The sequence below is a fragment of the Camelus dromedarius genome, chromosome 5 (genome assembly GCF_036321535.1).
Source record: "Camelus dromedarius isolate mCamDro1 chromosome 5, mCamDro1.pat, whole genome shotgun sequence".
NCBI lineage: Eukaryota > Metazoa > Chordata > Mammalia > Artiodactyla > Camelidae > Camelus > Camelus dromedarius.
Genome location: NC_087440.1, coordinates 39,021,384 through 39,041,638, shown reverse-complemented (window position 1 = coordinate 39,041,638; position 20,255 = coordinate 39,021,384). Strand labels below are relative to the sequence as shown.

Genomic DNA, 20,255 nt, shown 5'->3' with positions numbered 1-20,255 from the left:
TAGTTGTATGAGGAGTAAAAGCTTTGTGGCACACTACTGAGATACTGTGATTGTTTATTGCCCTGGTAATAGCTAACTAGTACATCTGAATATTCTCATGTTCATAGTCACACTCTCACAAATACGCTTTCCCTGAGTCAGTGTTTGGAGTTGAGGGTTAATTCTGGATGCTCAATAGTGTCAGATGCACTGAAAATAATGATGACCACTCAAACTCTTTGACAGTGGCAAGCGGCAAGAAACCAGCAATGCTTTTTATAGTCTTCATGCTAAAAGTGGACTGGAGTTCCCCCTTCAGAGCTATCAAAGCTTTTCCTAACAACATGTGAAACTTTACAGAATTGGAGTCTCAGAGATGTACTCTACCACCATTAAGCCCACATTTGTCAGAAAGTCCTGCCTGTCCAGTGTCAGAGATGGAGATCCTGAGGAAGTATGGCAGTATCAACACTGTTCTTCCCATCATGATGTAAAACTAAAAGAAAAAGTAAAAGGTTAGTTCTTAAATGAACTTTCAAAAGTCATAACCTCACCAGAAAGATGTAATACCATGTATTAGAAAGCCTTCCTGGAAGCATATGTAAGAGAAGGAAATTATATCACATATTTCTATATAGTAGTACAATCTGGCACCTGCTAGCAAACTAAACAGAAATGGACACTGGAAGCTCAGCTTTTAGATGGTTCTGTTTCCAACTGATACCACCACTGACTTGGATTGAGGCAAATGAAACTAGAGACTAGAGCAGGGAGTCAGGCTCTCAGTCTACTGAGGATGATGGAGGTAAGAAGAGGAACCAAGCAAGCACCAAGTTTTCATCTTCCATCCTACTCTCCTAGCCCTAGAGGAAGCTCTTGTTCAGAACCTAAGCGTTCATGCTGAGCTCTCCCATTTTCCTGTGTTTAAAAAAAAAGAAAAATTAATACCACTGGCTAGCACACTGTACTGCCATGTACTGATTCTAAGAACTTTCATTTTATGTGTTTCTTTAATAACAAGGAGTATGACACTTGCCCTCAAACATGAATGTCACTTGGTAGAGGAATATGTGTGTCAGCACACAGTAAAATGCCAGAACAGGAATCCGAAGACCTTTGAGCTGCTTAGACCAAGAAGACCTATCACTCAGACTGTCTCAGAAACCTTACCTTCTACGGAAATAGGGCCAGGTTATAAAATGCTACCTAAATCTTGGGGACCACCATTATAATAGTAATTCAGTGTTACTCTGAAGGATGTCCTATTCTTACTTAACTCTACATGACTAACTTAAATGAATCCATTACACATCACTGCTTAAGTAACAGTCTGGTCTTTGGCGAAGGACAGATTACATGTTGCTTAAATAGAGACCTTCAAGTCTCTCTTCTTGAAGACATCTTACCGCTTAATTCAAAATAGATGCCTGAAATCGTGAAGGGAAATTTCATGAAAACATTAAAGTTCTTTCCTAATGTGTTCAGTTGATTTTAATCACCAGGTGTCTTGTGTATTTCTCAACTGTTCCCTTCCAAAGGCTAAAACGGTCTTACGTTTTATGTATTTTAGCATTGTGCCCTTTCACACATATAGGCAAATTGTTGTTTAAAAGCTGCAATGTTTAAATTGAAATAAACCTTATGCTTACAGTGGTAAATATTCCTGGATTAATAGAGTTGCAGGAGAGATACTCCAAAAATTGACTGAAGTCTGTGGTATTAGAAAGACAGAAAATTTATCTAGTTTTAGCAAATGTCAAATCAGCAGCCATTGCTTTTAAGATTAATAAAAGATATAATGGTTTCTAGATAGCCTCTAAATAGAGATTACCATGAATGGAGAAGTGATTTACCAACAGTCACCACAATGAGATTTCTTTAAAGGTTACAATCATCAGTTATTTAGCTGAAACACTGCTGAGAATGCCTGGTCATTTCTTGAATAATGCATAATGTTCATTGTAGATTTGATCTGTATTATAACAATACAGATATTTCTAAAATAATGGAAAAAACTATCCGTTACCTTCCAATTGCTTAACACATCATTTCCATGAAGTAATTGACTCGGGACATATTACACACTGTCACCTGAGTGTTCTTTCTGCAAGCATAACTTGTAATAATCTGTACACAATGGGCATCACAAAACAAACTCATCAACCTTTATAGACTTTTAAGAAATGATGTGATGAACACAGGGCAGAGTAAAGGACCTCTCTGAAGCAGTAAATTTAAATGATTAAATTTCTATATAGTTGTGTGGAACAAATTTAAATTTAAGCTTTGAAATTTAATTATTAACATGAACAAGTTATCACATTAAAAAAAATGTTGCCTAGATCTTGTAAGTACTTTTCATATAAATTTCCAAATGCCTTTAGGTTTATTCAAGAGACTGCTTGGAGAAGCACGAAGTATAATGTCTATGGTTTTATTGTTGGATTATGAACTGCACTTCGAATGGTGCTGCAGGCTATTTATATAAGCTTGTTTATCCATATGAACTTCTTCAAGGGCACAACATAGAAGGCCTTAATAAATTAAAATGAATTTCTTTTGATGTTGTTGTTTCATGAATGTTTGATCAGAATGAGTAGCAGGTTTGCATTAAAGAACTAGAGTAAAGCTATAAAATATACATATATCGTACAGCAGAACCAGCTTACAGAAAGTGCCCACTGCATTCCTAGCAACATTGGAGAGCTGAGGTAAACATTCAGAGTCCCTATACCTCAACTCAGTATAGTCTTTAGTTCTAGACTATCATCAGGTTACTAACAGAGGGAGTATACATGTGCCCAAATGGACGCTCTGCCATAATGCAGATGAATTTTTTAAATAATAAAATTTGTTATCTCCTTCCAGGCTTCTAAATATCCACCCCAACCTCCCCATTTTTCTCACTGACATCATCATGTTTCACCATAGACTGAAACACCCTTATGAGCAGAGATCATGTGTTATCTTGTTTTTATCCACCTTCATCGTAAGTAGTTATGAAGTTGAGTTGAGTGAAGGTCACAAAGGAAAAATGAATTATTAGCCATAATCCAAGACCCTTTCTGCATCATTTCTCTCAGCTGTAAAATGAGGGCTGAGTTCTGTATTATCTATAATTTTGCATCTCTAAAAGGCCAGGATTCTAAAGGTAAGCAGGATTATCATATCATCGAAGGATGGACAGACCATGGACACATGAGATTCTTCTACTTTGGTAGCCACTACTACCAAAGAAGCCTATAAACTGCCAACTCCCTTCAAGAAAAGATGGCAAGAAAAGATATGTATGCTGAACAAGTTATTATAAGTCTAGTCCCTCAATCTATATATTTCAAATTGAATAAGATTAAGAATATATTTTGCACACTGTGTGATTTCTAACCTGTTGTATTTATCCATTCATTTTACGTGATTTAGAATAAACACAAAGACAACCTACTGAATAAACTCTTAAGTACACTGCATGTGTACTAGGATTATATTCACATCTTCAGCTTGGGAAAATTCACCCCTACTTTAGCATCTGAAACGTGGACTGGGGTATTACTGAGTTGACATCAATATTCTTAAGGGCTGAAAGGCTGTAAAAGGACAGCATGAATGTGCTTTGGTTTATTTGTCTTGTGCTACCTTCTTCTGACATTCTGCCCCCAAGAGCTATCTCTGCTGTATGTCCTTCTCAACCTTCAGATATCACTCTTAGACTCTAGAGCAGGAGTCTGTGAACTACGGCTTGTGGGCCAAATTTGGTGGCAGCTGCCTGCTTTGTAAGTACAGTCTGATGAGAACACAGCCACATCTTCTTGTTCATGTGTTGCCTGTGGCTGATACCCTGCTACAGTGGCAGAACTGAGTACTCCCCCAAAACTAAAATATTTACTATATGGCCTTTAAAGAAAATGTCTGCCAACACCTGCTCCAGAGAAAAATAACCTATTATAATTTGAATTATAATTGTCCTTCTCTTATAAGCATAAGAGACACAACCCCAGAATAACAACAGGAAAGATATAAACAGATTCACACCAGCACAGACGTCATATGACCACACCTCTTAGCACAGAATTGTAAATAGTCACTGCTTTTGAGACTTTAATTTGAATCCTTTAAGAACTTATAGCTTCCCCTCCCCCCAGTACCCTTTCCTATAACAGCCAAGAGTACAAGGACTTCAAAAGGTAGCTGTCAAGGTGTAATCACATTAACAGAAAAATTCTTCTCCCAGACGAGCCTGCCTACAACTCCACCGAATGTCCAGTTTTATTCCATGCTCATCACGGGTCTAGATACAAAGTTAATGCCCACAAAACCAGCAGATTCCACCCTATGACTTGAATGACACACCATTAAAGACAGGAAATCAATGGCCAACACCACACGTACATCAGTAAACATATGCATGCATAGTCATGTGCTTAAAATGTCATAAATCATTAGGAGTTTCCAGAACACACAAGAAAATAACTCTCTTAAGTATTAAGGTGAAGGTCTAAAATTTTTAAATAAGTTTTAAGGGTAACTGCACCAAGGATTGGGAGCACAAATACATGTTTATATTTATATATTTTAGGCAATATGCATAAAGACTTGAAGCATTAATACATAGATTGATTGTTTCATTAGTCAATAAAATCATTACTCAAAATGCCTGCCACAGTTGGACTTTGCTCCCTTCCTCTCTTTGGTAACTAAACCCAGAAAACATTAGCCTTTCCCTTTAACAAATATTCTCATACTCCAACCATTAATAATAATTTGCATGTATTAGCATAATATAAATTAAAGCCAAGAATCACTTTAATGTAAGTAATTTCATTCTCATTTCCCTGAAACCTTATATAAAATGATAGAATATTTAGGCTGAGACTTTTTGAAATTAAAATAGAAATAGAAGAGTTTATTTCACCTTCACATGGTGTCTTTCTCATGCAGAGTTCAGATTTCCACATTTGTATCCCTTTAAAGGATTTGATATGCAGGAAAAGAAGAAAGGATGATGGTAAACATTTCATCTTAGAGACACCTATAGACCATCATATTCCAGGATGAACAGTGGCTTAAATCTTACCTTTGACTGACGTATTAGGTGGAGGGCCTTCCATTCGCAAGTTCCATGGAGGGTCGCCCTGGTTAGCAAAGTCCCTCATTTTCAGATAGCTGATTGTAAGTCGAATGATGGAGGCCTTGTCAAGCTGGCTAGTGATGGCTGCAGGAAGAGGCAACAACTTGGCCAACTCGTAGAACTCAAAGTTTTCTTTTCCCCGGCGGGAGCGAGCAGCATCCCGGGACTTCTCTTTTCTCAATGCTTGTAAACTGGAATCAAGGGAGTGAAAAAAGCATTACTTAGAATATGTGATTCTGTCATCAGACAGAAACTGCTTTTCTGTTTACTTCTGTTTTTCCCCAGCATAAGTCTACCAAAATCTTCTTCAAAATGTCAAGGCCATAGTAAAAGGAGTTCCAGACAGTGACCACTGAAACCATGAACTCTCCCTCTGGGCTTGTCTGACATAAACTCAAGTGCAATGAGAAATATTGAGAATGGTTTGCTTGTGAAGTGTTTTCCTCCAATCACCCATGTACTGAGATACACTCAATGCTTCTAAGACGTAAGATTTACAGGTGATGCTTGATGTTATCATCTATGGGCAATTCACAGGACTGGGATTGTTTTTATGTATCTATTCTTAAACTAATGGCTTTGTTCATTTAACTGTTATCACTATGGGATCATGAACCATCAAAAGGGCACATTAAAAAATTTTATTTCAATTACCACTGTGGAGAACAAAGGGTAAACACAAATACAAACACAGTTCACAGAATCAACACGTAAAATGTGGATGTGCTTCCAACCCTCAGTAAGAATCATGACCTTCAGTCAGATAAAGAAAACATCCATTGAAAAATGAAGATTTCAATGTAACTTTATAAATGCACTGGTAATTGGTTGATATGAGAATACTTTCTTGATTAATGAACACACATTCATAGATGGACAGATTCTCTAAGATACTATAGAATAAAATATACCACCCAGAAAAGTCAAACTTTAAGACAATATAAATTTAATGTTGAAAGATAAAGCCCTATATGGGTTATTAAAATTTATAAACATTATAGACATATTACTTCACAGAAGAGGCAACAGGTGGGATCCAGCATTTTCCTTTAACTATTCATGTGCATTTCTGTTTGAAGTTTGCTCACACTGCTGAGGGCAGAATCTGGCACAACCTGAAGTTGTGTGTGAGCATCTTACAGGAGAAATCCACCTACTCTGAATTGCTCTGTTTTGTGTCTGATGAAAACTAAATTCAAAATCAGGCCCTGATGATAAATAATTGGGCAATATTTACAGTATCAGGGTACTATTAACATCATTTCTAGGTATCCATTTTCTTGGACACTGAAGGCATTTAAAATCTTTGAATCCAGCATTCTGGTTTCCCATTATAAAATAAGAAGAAAGAGAAACAAGGAAGGAAGCAAGACCAGAGGAACAGATCGAAATGAGTTCAGCAGTGTGGCTCCAATCCCTATTAACAGAATATGGGCAGTAACATTCTGTATCACATTAGTGCATATCCAATATTGTTCATGGTGGAAACACTGTATTCACTGCAGACAGGTCAAACATCTTATTGAATATCTACGTAATTTATATGACGCCATAATGCTTTGGTCAAATACTTGCTAGGCTAATACCCCAGCCAGTTTCATGTTCACTCTATTAATACAACATTCTACATTAACTAACTAATGTACTTCTCAGAACTAGACAAATTGATGCCATCGTTTTTAGAGTCACAGTAGCCACAGGTGACAAAACTTTGTCTTGATGTCTCTGGTGATAATCTTAGGCAGAAATATCACTAATTTACAAGAAGACATGTTATACCATTTATTTCCCAAAATCATAGTTGCCCTCCATTCAGTTCTTTAAATGCTCAGTTTGGCTTGTTAAAAAGTATGTAAATAAAGTGAGAGATACTTCAAAATCTTACAAAGAATAAGATAATCAAGATCCAGGTGAGCATCTTAGGATAAAACAATGACTCATCTCTCTCCCTTTAGATAATAAAAGTAATCTATCTAATACCATATGAGTCAATTGTGCCAAAAGAACGAAGTCATTTGATACGTTTCTCTACCACTTGTAGAGTGCAGTGGTTCAAGTTCAATGCTTTGCTCTTGTTGTGTTCTTGTAATTGAATACTACTCCAGAAGGTGTGCTGAACTTACAATTTCTTTTCTTTGGCCCAGGAAGTGACTATGATGGAACTCTAGAGCAGGTACTGCAAACTCAGGGGCTTGCACTGTTAAGGCAGGGAATGTCAATGAGTAAAGAGGCCTGATGGTGACTATGGGAAACCAGAGGACGACAGCCCAGGCAAAGGAAAGCACACACACTTTCAGCTGACTGCTGCTTTGGGGGAAAGCACGCCTGGTGTTGCCAGATTCCTGGTGTTGCCAGATTTCTGGTGTTGCTATTCTTAGAAGACAAAATCTGAATCTTTATATGGCATTTCCAGTTTTATGTTCTAATTTTACAGTAACTAACCAAAATTTTGAAAAATCATGCAAGCCAAATAAAACATGTCATTTGATCAATAATGGAGCAGGGACTCATTTTGCAATTGGGCAATAATTTGGGAGGCCAATTTTGATGGAATTTTTACATGGATGTTATTTGTCATTTTCCTTATACATGTCACTCAATGGTCACAAAAGGAATCATTTGTTATATAACTAATATTACTAATTTTCATACTAGGAATTTCTCCATTCAACTAAAGTGAGTAGAAGATTAGGCAATTATTATGAAATTATTATTACCGTATAGGCTTATCAACAATCTAAGGAAAAAAACTAATCCTGAGGGGAGGCAAAGCCCAAGATCACTGGGAACAGCCCAATGGGCTCCAAGGGTGAGGTAGTGAGGAGACGGCTTCCTTTGTCCACTCGGAGGGGGAGTATGTGGACACTAATGCTTCTGGGTGCCTTGCCTACACACTGCCCTCTAACACTTGACTTTCTTAAAATAGACTGGGCTGACTTACTTTTTGTGTTCCTTCACTAGCTCATTATTACTTTTCTCTTCTCCATCTCTCCTTTTTAAAAAAAAAAACCTAACACACACTGTGTTACCCTACTGGAGTAATCTTTCTGGCCATGATCTTAATAACAAAGGGTTTCCATGACTCCCACATCACATCATTATGCAGACACGATAGTACAGAAGGCTCTCAGAATGATAGCACTGTGTCTGTAATAAGTAGTAATTGGTTTGGAGGGCAACAGCAATAAAATACAGTCAAAGGATTATAAAGGTTGTGGAGATGCTGATACAGTAGATGAAGCTAAAGACTTTAAGCCAACGACAGATCGTGGATTACTCTTTTGCCTGCTTTTGTGAAGTAAAGCCTAGTTACAAGTAATTCTCAAATTGAATTAAGGACTACATTAAAACCTAAAGTAAATTTACATTTGTACATTCTGTTGTAAACCAAAAAAAAAAAAATTATGGTTGCATTTCTGAATACTAAGGAAAGAACGGATGCATTGTATGTGAGTAAATGTTATAGCCTGATCTCTGCCATCTAAAACACGATCAACAGTAAGTTACTCCTTGGGTCCAAGCTTCCCTCTGTTCTAGTGTTCTTCCACTTAGACTCTGAATAGCAGGAAAAGTCTCTTCATTAATCCACCACAAATCAAAATTTCATCTCTCTGATGATCTTAATCACCCTCACCAATAACTGCCACCAACAACTATAAAGTCAACAACTACTTCAGAAGATACACATATATATCTGAAAATCATATGCAGAATTATGTATATATGTATGTATTTTGGGGGTGATAGTAAATTATTTTCAGATTATGAGAAGGGATCCATCACCCCAACCAAAAGAGTAATAATCTAATGTATAGAATTTCCTCTTATAAAGCTTATAAAGTTGGATTCTGCCCTCCTTTTGCCATTGATGTTGCTAGAACTGACTTATCCTAAACAAATCTTCTTGGTTAAAATATTATTTGATGTATGTTTCTGAAATAATTTTTACACATTTCTATAGTTATATCTTTAAGCATAACCAACAAGCAATCAAAAAAAAAGCTTACTAAGAATGAAGATTTATTTAGAGAGCAGTGCTTGTCAAATGTACAGTGATTTTTTAAAATCCTCCCATGTATTTTAAGCTCTTTAGCAAGCTGTGTGGCTTGTGGAAAGAGTTCTGATGGAGGAGTTTCAAGACCCACTTTAGCCATTGCAGGCATTATGATCCTAAGTTACTAAGTTGAATCTCGATTTTATCATCTTAGACCATGAGGATGACAAACAAGGACTATTTGGCAAATCTCCTGGGACCACTGCAATGGCTCGTATGGTAATTTCAGGGCAGTATATTGTAGATGACAAAGAAATAAACTCCTTGGATAATTCTAAACTAAAACAGTTAAAATAGCTTGTAATCTCTAAATGTAGTAGAGTCTACTTCAAAGTTTTACAATCAAGAAGAATTTTTAAAAGTTGAAAAGACTTAAGAATGCCTAAAATACAGTCAACTTATCCTTAAACTTTGTTGGAAGCACCAAGTTTGGGAGTATGGGCTCTGCAGCCAGACTGAGTATCCACATCATCACACAGTTACTAGCTGGGCGACCCTGGAGAGGTGCCTCGACTTCTATAGGCCTCAGTATCCTCATCTGGGAAATGGACACTGTAATAGAACATGCTTCATAGTGTTCTTGAGAGGAGTAACTGAGCTAACATATGTAAAGTGTTAAATGCCTGCAGTGTTGTAAACATTCTATAAGCATTAACTATTAACATTATCATTGTAAACTTACGTGGGGGGAAAAGCCCAACTGTTCTGATCCTAGTACCACATCTGATTATCATCTTATTCCTCCATAATTCTTTACAATCCTTCAACCAGTAGCATCTTTTCTACCATTTTTTTCCACTCTAGTTAGTTTCTATAATTCTAAATACCTGTTTGTTTTCCTCATTGTCCTCTCAAACTATTTCCTTACAGTCACTTATGGCCTTCATTTTTAGCAAATTTTATTTCCCATATAGTGACAGTAGAAATTAAACCAATGGAGATAAAATCAAATGCCTAACTTCTGCTTGGTGACAACCCTAAAGCTGCCTATTTATGAAACCCCGTCTCTCAACTTAGGACTCTCACTTCAAGTTCTGCCTGCTGCCTCTCTCGGCACGGCTCCCACACTAGCAGAAGGCAGAGGCTAAATGCACAGGTTGTGGAGCCAGACTGTGTGTATTTAAGTCCTGGTTCTATAACTTACTAATTATGTAAACTTGAGCAAATTATTTAACCTCTTTTGCCTCAGTTTTTCTTACCTGTAAAATGGGATGATAATACTGTCTGCTTCATAAGGTTCTTGTAGAAATTAAATTAAATGAGGTAATTTTTGAAAATATTCGCAGTGGACACATAGTAATGCTGTGTAAGATGTGTTAAATGAAAACCTAAGCTCATGTGACACTGATTATTCTATGCTTTGAGGTCCACATGCTCATTTATAATATACACTGTTCTCACCAATATGATTTCTATCCACTGGTTCTGAAATATCACATTGTACACTTATGTAAAACAAAACTTCTTTCTTGTAGAGATATTGATTTATAGTCTGTTATATACCACAGGTGTACTTAATGAGTTGTTCAAATAAAAAATACATATACCAATACAGGCATTCATCAAAAAACAAGGCAATTCTCAAACAACCCAACCTACCACCTAAAAGAATTAGAAAAAGAAGAACAAACAAAACCTGAAGTCAGCAGAAGGAAAGAAATAAAGGTCAGAGAGGAAATAAAATAGAGATGAAAAAATAAAAAAATGTATGTTCCATTAATGGAAGATTAAAGGCTTGTAAATAAATAATTTCATGTACTAGGAATAATAAGTGGCCATTTTTCAGTTCACTACAGTAGAAAAAAAAAAGTGGCATTCAATTGTAAGACAAGCAATTTTATTTACATATAAAAATGACCATCCAAACAGTAGTTAAGGGAATGGGTTACTCAGGAGGATTGTGAAAACTTCTATGGAAGATTTCAAACTTGCAATAATAATTATTAGACAGAAAGAGTATATGTTTACTCCTAACAGGAAAAGGGTCTTTCCATATATGTTCCAAAACACCACAAATCTCAAAGCTCTCCTTGATGTCAGGCAAAGCCCCAAATCCAGGACCATGGAGAGCTCACCCAGAACCTATGGAGCAGGGAGGAAAGCTGGAAGGGCAGCAGAATTTGCTGCTTTGGCCTCCATGATGGGACAAGGCTGAATCATAAAACTACCCGAGTCAGAAATGAGACGGGGGAAAAAAAAGATAAAATTTTTTGAAAAATAAATTTTTTGAAAAATAAGCACTGTCACTATCACAAAGCCAATACTGTGAAACTGACTCAGGATTTGCAATCTCTGAAGCAGCCACAGAGCTGGATAAGACTGTCTAGTGTTCTTTGGGCCACTTGTCCATAGTGGAAAAAATGGGTAATTTGGGGTTTGATGACTCCTTAAAAGAGGTAAGTTATCCTTTGTGGTTGATCCAATTTAACTTTGCAAAACTGATTACTTTGGTTTCTTATTTCACAGAAAAGATAATAATGATTATGGAAATAATATAGCTAGAGATTTACAGAACAGAGAAAAATAATTGTCACAGAAGAACAAGAGAACTAAGTCAAGTTAATCAAATGTTCCTCCTCCAATGACTTCTTCATAGCCAGATTTCTATCAGTTTTTTATATAATTTATAATTATATTTGTGGAACAGCTTCTCATAAGGACATTACTGATATACCCATAATATCTCTGTATGAAAATCCTCTCACTAAGCTTCAGCTTTAATACATTCATGTAAACTTTTAGACTACAATAAGCAGTCTTTACAAAAGAACACAGCAGGTTTTGGTCATCTAACTGTAGGGGAAAGGAAAGGTAGAGTCAAAACCACTTTAAATTTTAGCTTTTTAAAGTACTTCTAAGGAGCCAGATAGGCAGGTTTTTATGGATTTTCCTACTTGTTTTGCTTAGGAGAACCCACCACTACAGACTTCTATTTATCAATTAATCTGGCATGCAGCCTCAAAGGAAGAAGGTCGACCTGTATTAAAAATTCAGCCATCAAAAATTCATCAAAGGGTGCAGCATTTTAACTCATGAACCTTTGAACACCTGCATACTTGTCAGATCTCTGGTCATAGTTAACGGTGAAATCTATAGTTACTCCAGTACCTACACCTGCCCTGACATGAGCTGAATGAGGAGGCTTCCCAGGGAAAAAGTACAGTAAAGATTCTATAAGCACTGTTTGCCCTTCCTTCATTACTTTCAATACAACAGCCCATCCCACACTGACATAGAGTTCAAAGTCAATCAAATCAGCCTATTGCAAAGAATAAAAATCTTCCAGGAGTATTTTCTCCCATGATTGTAAATATCTGCTTTCTAACAAGGTAATATAATTGAGAAATGCATAAACAACTATTATCTGGTAGGATCATGTACAGCGTAACTCACAAATTGAAGTCTTTTAATGCTCCTCAAGAAAAGGTAATAATTTCAGAAACCTTCCTTTCATGTGTGAAGAAAGCAGCATAGTACATGCTGGAAGTTAAAACTGGAACCTTCAAGTTCAAGGTAAGAGCTCTGCTGCTTAACTAATGCACTGCTCATAGCTGTCATCATTAATTTATGTTAGCCTCTGTAAACATCAAGAGTATAATAGGCCAATTTCACAACTAAATATAGACGCACATTTTGCCCTTATATAAATGGCAGATTGCTGCTGTAGATCATCACCGCAGCAACACGTCAGTAAAGATGCACTGTTTGATGGTCTGATGCTCACACAATATATAAAACCAGTTGTAATGGTTGTTTGGAAGCAAAGTGTAACATAGCAGCAAAATTTCATTTGTTCCACAAACTCAGGATATATTAAGCTTGGCTGACAAAGACTGTTTGATGTGCTAAATCAGTTTGACCTTCATTCTTGCTTTATTTTTCTCATTTAACATGTGAAATGACCATTATTTTCCCCCATGTAAGAAACTATCATGAAATTGATTGCTTAAAAACAGTGTCAAAAACATCTGCACTTGATAACATTCAATAAAGTATCAAAATCAAGATGCGTCCTCAAAATGTTTAAGATATATTCTGATTGAATAATCATGACCCATTTCTGACTTGTGGTAAAATGGATCAAAAGAGTAATTAAAGCCATTCAACTAAATGCCTTCCCTCATCTTCAGAAAATGCCTTGTGTATGTTTGAACTTAATAATTAAATTAATTGGTTTTAGCCAATGAGCATTTTTATTCTTAACTCTTTAAGTAAGAGGATTTAATTCCAGAATGAGTCATTAGAATAGTAATAAAGAAAGCTGAGAGGTCCGCACAATCCTTTTCAACCAATGTTCACCTTGATTCAAATAATCCCTGAATGAACCACAGCAAGACCAAACTACTCATTGTATGCTTTGGTGTCTGCCAAAAATTTCCTGAATCAAAGTGTTTTGTTCTTCATTTTCCCCCAGAACTTTAAGCTATCCAACTGGCAGTTTCCTAATAATGGGGGGGGGGGGGGAACCCTGCAGGTTTATCAAGTAATTTCTCTCCGCCCAATAAATAGCACTTTACCTTGGAGCAACTTGTATATTTCACACCTTAAATTTCTATTTACCAAATCAGCTAATCACTTCACAATTGAACTCAGAACAAAAAAATTATCAATTAAAGTGGTTGAAACTCCCGCAAATTATCATTTAGGAATGAAGTAATTGCTTTCATCAGGGCAGAAAAGCCCGCCAGAACAGAAATGTCACTTTAGATTAGTGTTCTCACTCCTGAAGCTATGGATGACACAGCTGATATAAGACTAAATGCCAAGACCAATCAATTGCTTTTGTGGCTCTGCTCTGAGCTGCTGTAAAAGGGGCCATTTTCTAGGATCTACTCTTCATTATAGTAAATGCTATCTCCTTGGTAACATAATTCCATTTCTCATAAATTCTGTCTGAGAGCATTGTCCTAACAATGGATGTTTGTGGAAAAGAATGCTGTTGGTTTAATGCACAGAATTAAGTGTGAATGGCTGTCAAACTGCTATAGTTTACTAGTTCTTAAACATAAATTGAAGTCTTATACATTAAAAAGAATTCTTGGGGAGAAATGAATGTCCTGAACAAGGGTAAGATATTGTATTTGAAAGTTCTGTGTTACTGGTTTAGAATTTTGACTATTCTAGTATTTATCTGTCCTGTACAGTAAATCAGTCAGCTCACACCAGAGGTGGGTGAACACATCACTCACTTTCTCAGCAGTGTAGTTTGCAAATGTGAAACCTCAGAAGCAAATATGGACTCATTAGGCAACTGCACGTGATTTGTGAATAGCCAAAACTGTGTTAAAAGAAAAAAATGTGTTCTTTGAGCTGAGCCATTCCTGGAAAGCATCCAGATCTTAATTTATATTGTTCATCCCCCTGAAGTTACAAGAATCTGGGTTGCAGGCTCCAATTAAAAGGAAATTGAAGAAGCTAATATACAGAGAAAGCAGCAATTCCCTGCACTGCTCTCTTTAGGTCTGAAGTTTAGAAAGAGATTCAGGATCACGGGTCTTTGCCCGACATGGGATAAAGACTTTCTCATCCCGGTGAGCACACATGTGTAACTTCCATTAGCAGTAACAGAAGTCGTGAGCACACATTGAGAGGAAAATCTCCTGCTAAATATTTGAAAGAGTCAGAGCATCTCCACCAAAAGGCAAAATGAGAAGAATAGTGGGCACCTTGTGTTGGCAGGACATCTTACTAACCATCTAAAGGGCAACTGCTGGAATTTCTGTCTCTCTAAAGAAACATAGTACTAATTTTCATAATATCAATGGAAGGAAAGTACATGTGTTGTTTCTACTTTCTAAGATTATTCAGTTATGTCAAAGAACATCATGGACCTTAATATATTAATAATAAAAGTAAACATCTTTAAATGTCTACTAAATGTCAGTGTCTAAGTGTTTTCAACATTATCTCATTTAATTCATGGTTGCCAATATCAGCAATGAGGGGTGGAGAGTGGGGGAGGAAGGAACAACAACTATGGACAGCAGATTATCTCTGCCGGATACGTTTGACCCTAAAATAGTGTTACATTAGCCCCTATGGGCCATTATATGGGTTTTATACTATCCCTCTCCAACTTTCTGCACCCATCCCCCAAAACTAAGAGTTTTCTTATCTCAGGGAGGGCTTTCCCCAGATCCTAGACGTTCAGTGCAACGCAGGATGGTCCAAACCAGACAACCAGTCACTGTGGAAATATCATCGTTCCCCAACTCACAAATAAGATCAGAGCACAGTCAATGACAGCTGGAGCTGGAATCTGAACCTTGGCGAGATGACTCAAGTATCTCCTTCTCATCACTGCTGCATTGCCTCTACAGGAATAAAGTCCACATGTTTCCCCTTCTCCTTTTATATTTATATGACCATTAAGTCACTGGTAAAGTTTTATTTAGTTTATAATCACCCATATAAATTTCATAATCATTGTTGTGAAAACATTAATTTGCTAATGAAATGTCCAGTAAACCCCCTAGTTTTCAGGCTTATAAGCACATTCCAATTTGGAGTAGATAAATTTGCTGTTAATTGCTCTAAATCCCAAAATAAACTGCTTTGGAATTCAAATTCAAATGACCTTTTCTAGAGGGAAAATACATTTTTTCCTTTAATTTTCTTTAAGTGTAATTTCAAACACTTTTGAAAGCACAACGAAGTGGAAGAAAGCATCTGAAAACTTTCAAGCTTGATAGGAGAAACGTGGAAGGAAGAAAGCATGCTTTGACAAGTTTGAAGATCTTTAAGTATGAAAAATGAAAGTCATGGTCATGTGAACATTGCAAACAGCACACGCTTTTACTTGACATCAATGAATACACCGTTACACTTAACTGCCTGCATTTTTTAAATCAAATAATTAAGTAAAATGGTCACCCTTTCTCTAAACACTACCATTGAGAATACAGGTCCATTGGTCCACCATCTGACTGTTTTAAGAGACACATTTTTATTTAAGCTTTCATCAAGGTTCCAAAAGCACAGTATATGGTTGCTAGGGGTATAAATTATAACAATTTCTAGAGAATATTTTGGCAAATATATATCCAAAGACATCCTATATCTTTTTTTGGCCCAAGCTGATGAAGGATGAAGGCAAATATATTCTAAAAGAATATTTGCTGCCTCTATGATAAACTTTAGAAACAAAGTATGGAATATTCAAGACATTGAATAAAGACATTGAAAAAAATGTTCAGTGGCTAGGGAAATTTTTAAAGAAATAAAAGGCAGTTCATAAAGCAGCACATATAGTGAGTCAAACAACTGTAGCAATGTATCTGTACCTAAATAGATAGATACAGAGAAAATATATCCAAACTGAGGTTAAGTCCCACAAGCCAAAATATTAAGATTGGCTATTTCGTCATGGTAGAAATTCCTTGGCAGGTGGGGTGGGGTGAGAAGGTGGGAGGTGGGGGGAGATAACTAATTTCTGAAGTGTCTTCAATAAACATGTATGTTTTAACATAAAAATTACTTTTTGGAAAAAATACAAATAAATTTTTATGGACTCCAAGTTGAGTTCAAAAGCACCATGATGCTCAGAGTTATTTTTCATTTAATAAATGGTTTACCGGATAGTGCTATCAAATGCCATCCTGTCACCACTTCTTGCAACAGTAGGGCCTGAAAAATATTTGGAGAAAATGCTTGGCTTGGTCATGCCTCTAAAAGAGAAGTGGAACTGAAAAAGCCAGGGGAGGCCGTCATCCCTTCTCAAGTCATCCCACATGGGTCTCCAAACAAACGGCGAAGTCCTTAAGCCACATAGCCTGGGCTCCTGTGTCCTCTGTGGCCCCTCTAAGCACTCCAAAGCAATGTGCTGCCCAGTGTACGACATGCCAGCTGCCTGGCTGGGGGTGGAGCGTGCTACCAGTTAGTGACTGACTTTCTCCATGTGTCACTAACTCCTTGACCAACAGACAGAAGCTGCAGATTCTAACCCAGGAGAAAACAGACAAACAAACATGCAAATATTGTTGAAGCAAAATCTCAGATCCTGAGTCAGGTCTTCATTAAGAAGCTGCCACAATTATTGATAGCTTGAGATCCCTACTAAGTTTTAAAACATTGACCAAAGCATCACCATCAGGATCAGTGCTTTTCCATCAACTGCTGTTCTGCCCACTTCTCACAGGTGCTGGGCCTCGGTGGTAGAGTAGGTCCTTGGCATTAGATCACACACACGCAGGAGCCAAGATTTTTATGTGCCAGGTATTATCACATGAGATTTAATTTGAGGAGTCATAATACCTCACTGAGGCACTCTACAAGGAAGGACAACATAGAAAACAGCAGTTTACTTCTAGGCTTTCATTATTTAGTTAGGAACCAAGTCCTTCATGAACCCTACAAGCTTTTGGAAAACCTTGATAGATGCTTATGCCTCTCATTAAAATCTGACTTTGAGGAACTACAAGTAAGTTATTTGGAACCAGCCTAACTATGAAACAAGATGATAAAGGTAGGTAACATTTCAATGCATAAATGTTGAAAACCTTAGGATAAAATAACTAGCCATTTTTTAATTTCGTGAGTTTACAAGCTGCTCATGGAAAACCAAAAGGCTGTACTATGATAAAGTTATATATAAAACTAAAAAGGCCCAGTTATCTTATTAATTGAAAGTCAGCACTGAATTTACTGATTTTAACCAAATAATTACAACAACTTTTATAGTAACATGAATCCTAACTGTTGATAGAAAGTTCTAAGATTCAGGGAAGCACATGATGATTTGCAAGCTGATATAAAAGGGACTGTTGAATTGAAAGGGGGTGACAGAAGCCAGCGATTTGTTCAACTGGCCCCTGTCACAAAGCCTCCACAAACAAACTTGGCATCTGAATCTGTAAGCCCCCAGATAATTAGCTGAGACATATAAAATGTATCCCACACGGTAGAGCACTTCCTCCCTGACCTGTCAGCCCAGTATCGTCCTTGACCAAAATGGAGACCCTGCGACCTTTCACCCACCCACAGGCACTTTACAGGAGCCCTTTCTTAAATTCACCTTCAGTCTTCTCTGCATTTCATTTTGTTTTGTTTGGACTAACACATTCATTTTAAAGGGTCTTCCTTCAAGGTCTCCTTTTGAGTCATCAGCCAACAAAAGATCACTGAAGTCTTTAGTTTCACTTCTGAAAACAGCAGTGTTTCCCAACAGCATAGGTGTAAGGATAGTGAGGAGACCAATGAGTCACCAAGAGCAATGCAGCAACTTTGTCACCTTCCCATGGCTGTGAACCAGAATCACTTTTCAAATACATACACACACGAGTGTGCATGCACGCGCACACACTTTCATATAAGCACATCACTGTTTCAAGGGGATGGAGTTATAAATGTGGCTGCCTCTAGTTATGACTTCACCAGTTACTCATTGCTTCCAAAATTCTTAAGTGGTATGTGTGCATTACCAGCATTAGATATAGTTGGTGTTTTGTTAAATGTGCTAAGATTGTCCTTCAAATTCTGTTCTCTTCTCCCTCGTGTCCCCTCATATTCTTCTACAATTTCCCTCTCGAAGAATCACTCATTTGATTTATTCATTTCTCTTCTCATAAAATTCCTATAGGCAAGAAGAGAAAGTTTTTTTGGTTTGTTTTATGAATTATTAGTCTAGTGGAAATTAATTTCAGTTAGAGGTCACAAACTCCAACACCTGCAGGATCCAACAAAATTATACAAGTGAATAAAGAGGACTAGGTGAGAGAAAGCAACACAAGCCTGATGATAAATGGCAACTGGACCCTCGCTGCTGAGCAGATAATGGGGAGTGGTGGAGACTAGGGCAAAGCAGAGAGCACTTGCCTAGCCAACAGGGGTCACACATTACTCAGGAAAAAAACATGTTACTAAATCGGAATGTGAACCCCAAAGTTGCCAGGTCTTCCTTTTTAAGAGAAGTCAGAAACCTAGATTTTTTTTAATGTAAAATCTTCTACTTTCTGAAAATACTGAGCATCTCATTTTAAAAATGCGACGTTGTGCAGGCTCCTAAGGGTCTCATTTGGCCTGTGGCAGTTAGCAGTCTGTGTTTTAAAGCCATTAATAAGCTTTCCTGAGAAAAGGATTTAATTATGGGGCACCTAAGGTATAGGATATGAAGAGCTATAGCAGTCGGGTGACACTGAAGAAACAAGGAAGAATCATCAAGCGGAGGGAAATGCAGAAAGCTGGACTGGAAGGACAGAAGCTGTATTAACAGTGATTTTTCTCAGAGTGGTAGAATTTCTCCCTTTACTCTGTTTTCCAAACTTTCTATAAATAATCAGGAAAATTAGATCAGTTATTATTCCATAGGATTTAACCAATTATTAAAAGTAGCTCAGGAAGTTAAAAATACTCATATGCATATTTGTGCATAAATCCATTTACCTTGTTTAAGTTACAGTTTCAAATATTTCTTCACAACTGAAATTTCAATCGGTTCACCATGATGGCATCATAAATAAAAAATCGTTTCTTAAAAATTAAAATAGCCCTTTTTGAAAATGAGTCAAAGTGAGGTATCCCCAAAGTGATTATGTTAACAACTTCTTTAAAGTGCATACTAAACAAGACTTTGACGTTATTAGTGCAATATGGTTGAGACAGTGTCTTGCATATACAATATGTCCTCCAATAAGGATTTGTTGAAAGATAATGTTAATGAATTCTAAATGTCCTTAAAAATCATGATTTAAAACAGTAAACAACACTTCCACTAGTACTGCTTTTAAAACTAAATTTCCCCAGTAAATCTGTCCTTGGGATGCTCTCATAGTAAAGAAGGGAAGGGAAACAGGAAGAAGAAACAGATACTCTTCCCTCCCCATCAGACCTTGATATTCATAAATTCTTCCCTGTCAGAAACACTTAAATTCTCACAACACAGTTTTGTCCCCTTTCTATGCTCCGGAAGTGCTGCAAACTAAGGGATGGAGAAAGAAAAGTCAAGAGCCCATCTCTTATCTCTCTGGTAACCATGCACAGTCATGTTTAGAACACCAGATCACCGTAAATCCTCCCCACAAGTCAGACAGAGACGTAACAATGAGGGACAGGGAGGAACTTCTAAGGGGAAATTCCAGATCTTCACATAATTATTGTTAT

The 20,255-nt window shown here is 37.0% G+C and overlaps 1 protein-coding gene across 7 annotated transcripts in view; it reads right to left on the bottom strand.

The window, feature by feature from the left end:
- NPAS3 (neuronal PAS domain protein 3) overlaps window positions 1-20,255 on the bottom strand; it is a 799,526-nt gene that overhangs the window by 548,255 nt on the left and 231,016 nt on the right. For 4 of the 7 annotated variants that reach the window (XM_064485884.1, XM_064485887.1, XM_064485889.1 and 1 more), the window contains 2 exons: window positions 5,051-5,295; window positions 4,889-4,939 (listed from right to left, as the gene is read on the bottom strand). In XM_064485884.1, coding sequence (XP_064341954.1) covers window positions 4,889-4,939; window positions 5,051-5,295 — 296 coding nt within the window. The remainder of the gene's footprint in view (window positions 1-4,888; window positions 4,940-5,050; window positions 5,296-20,255) is intronic. The other 3 variants (XM_031453562.2, XM_064485886.1, XM_064485885.1) reach the window with 1 other exon arrangement.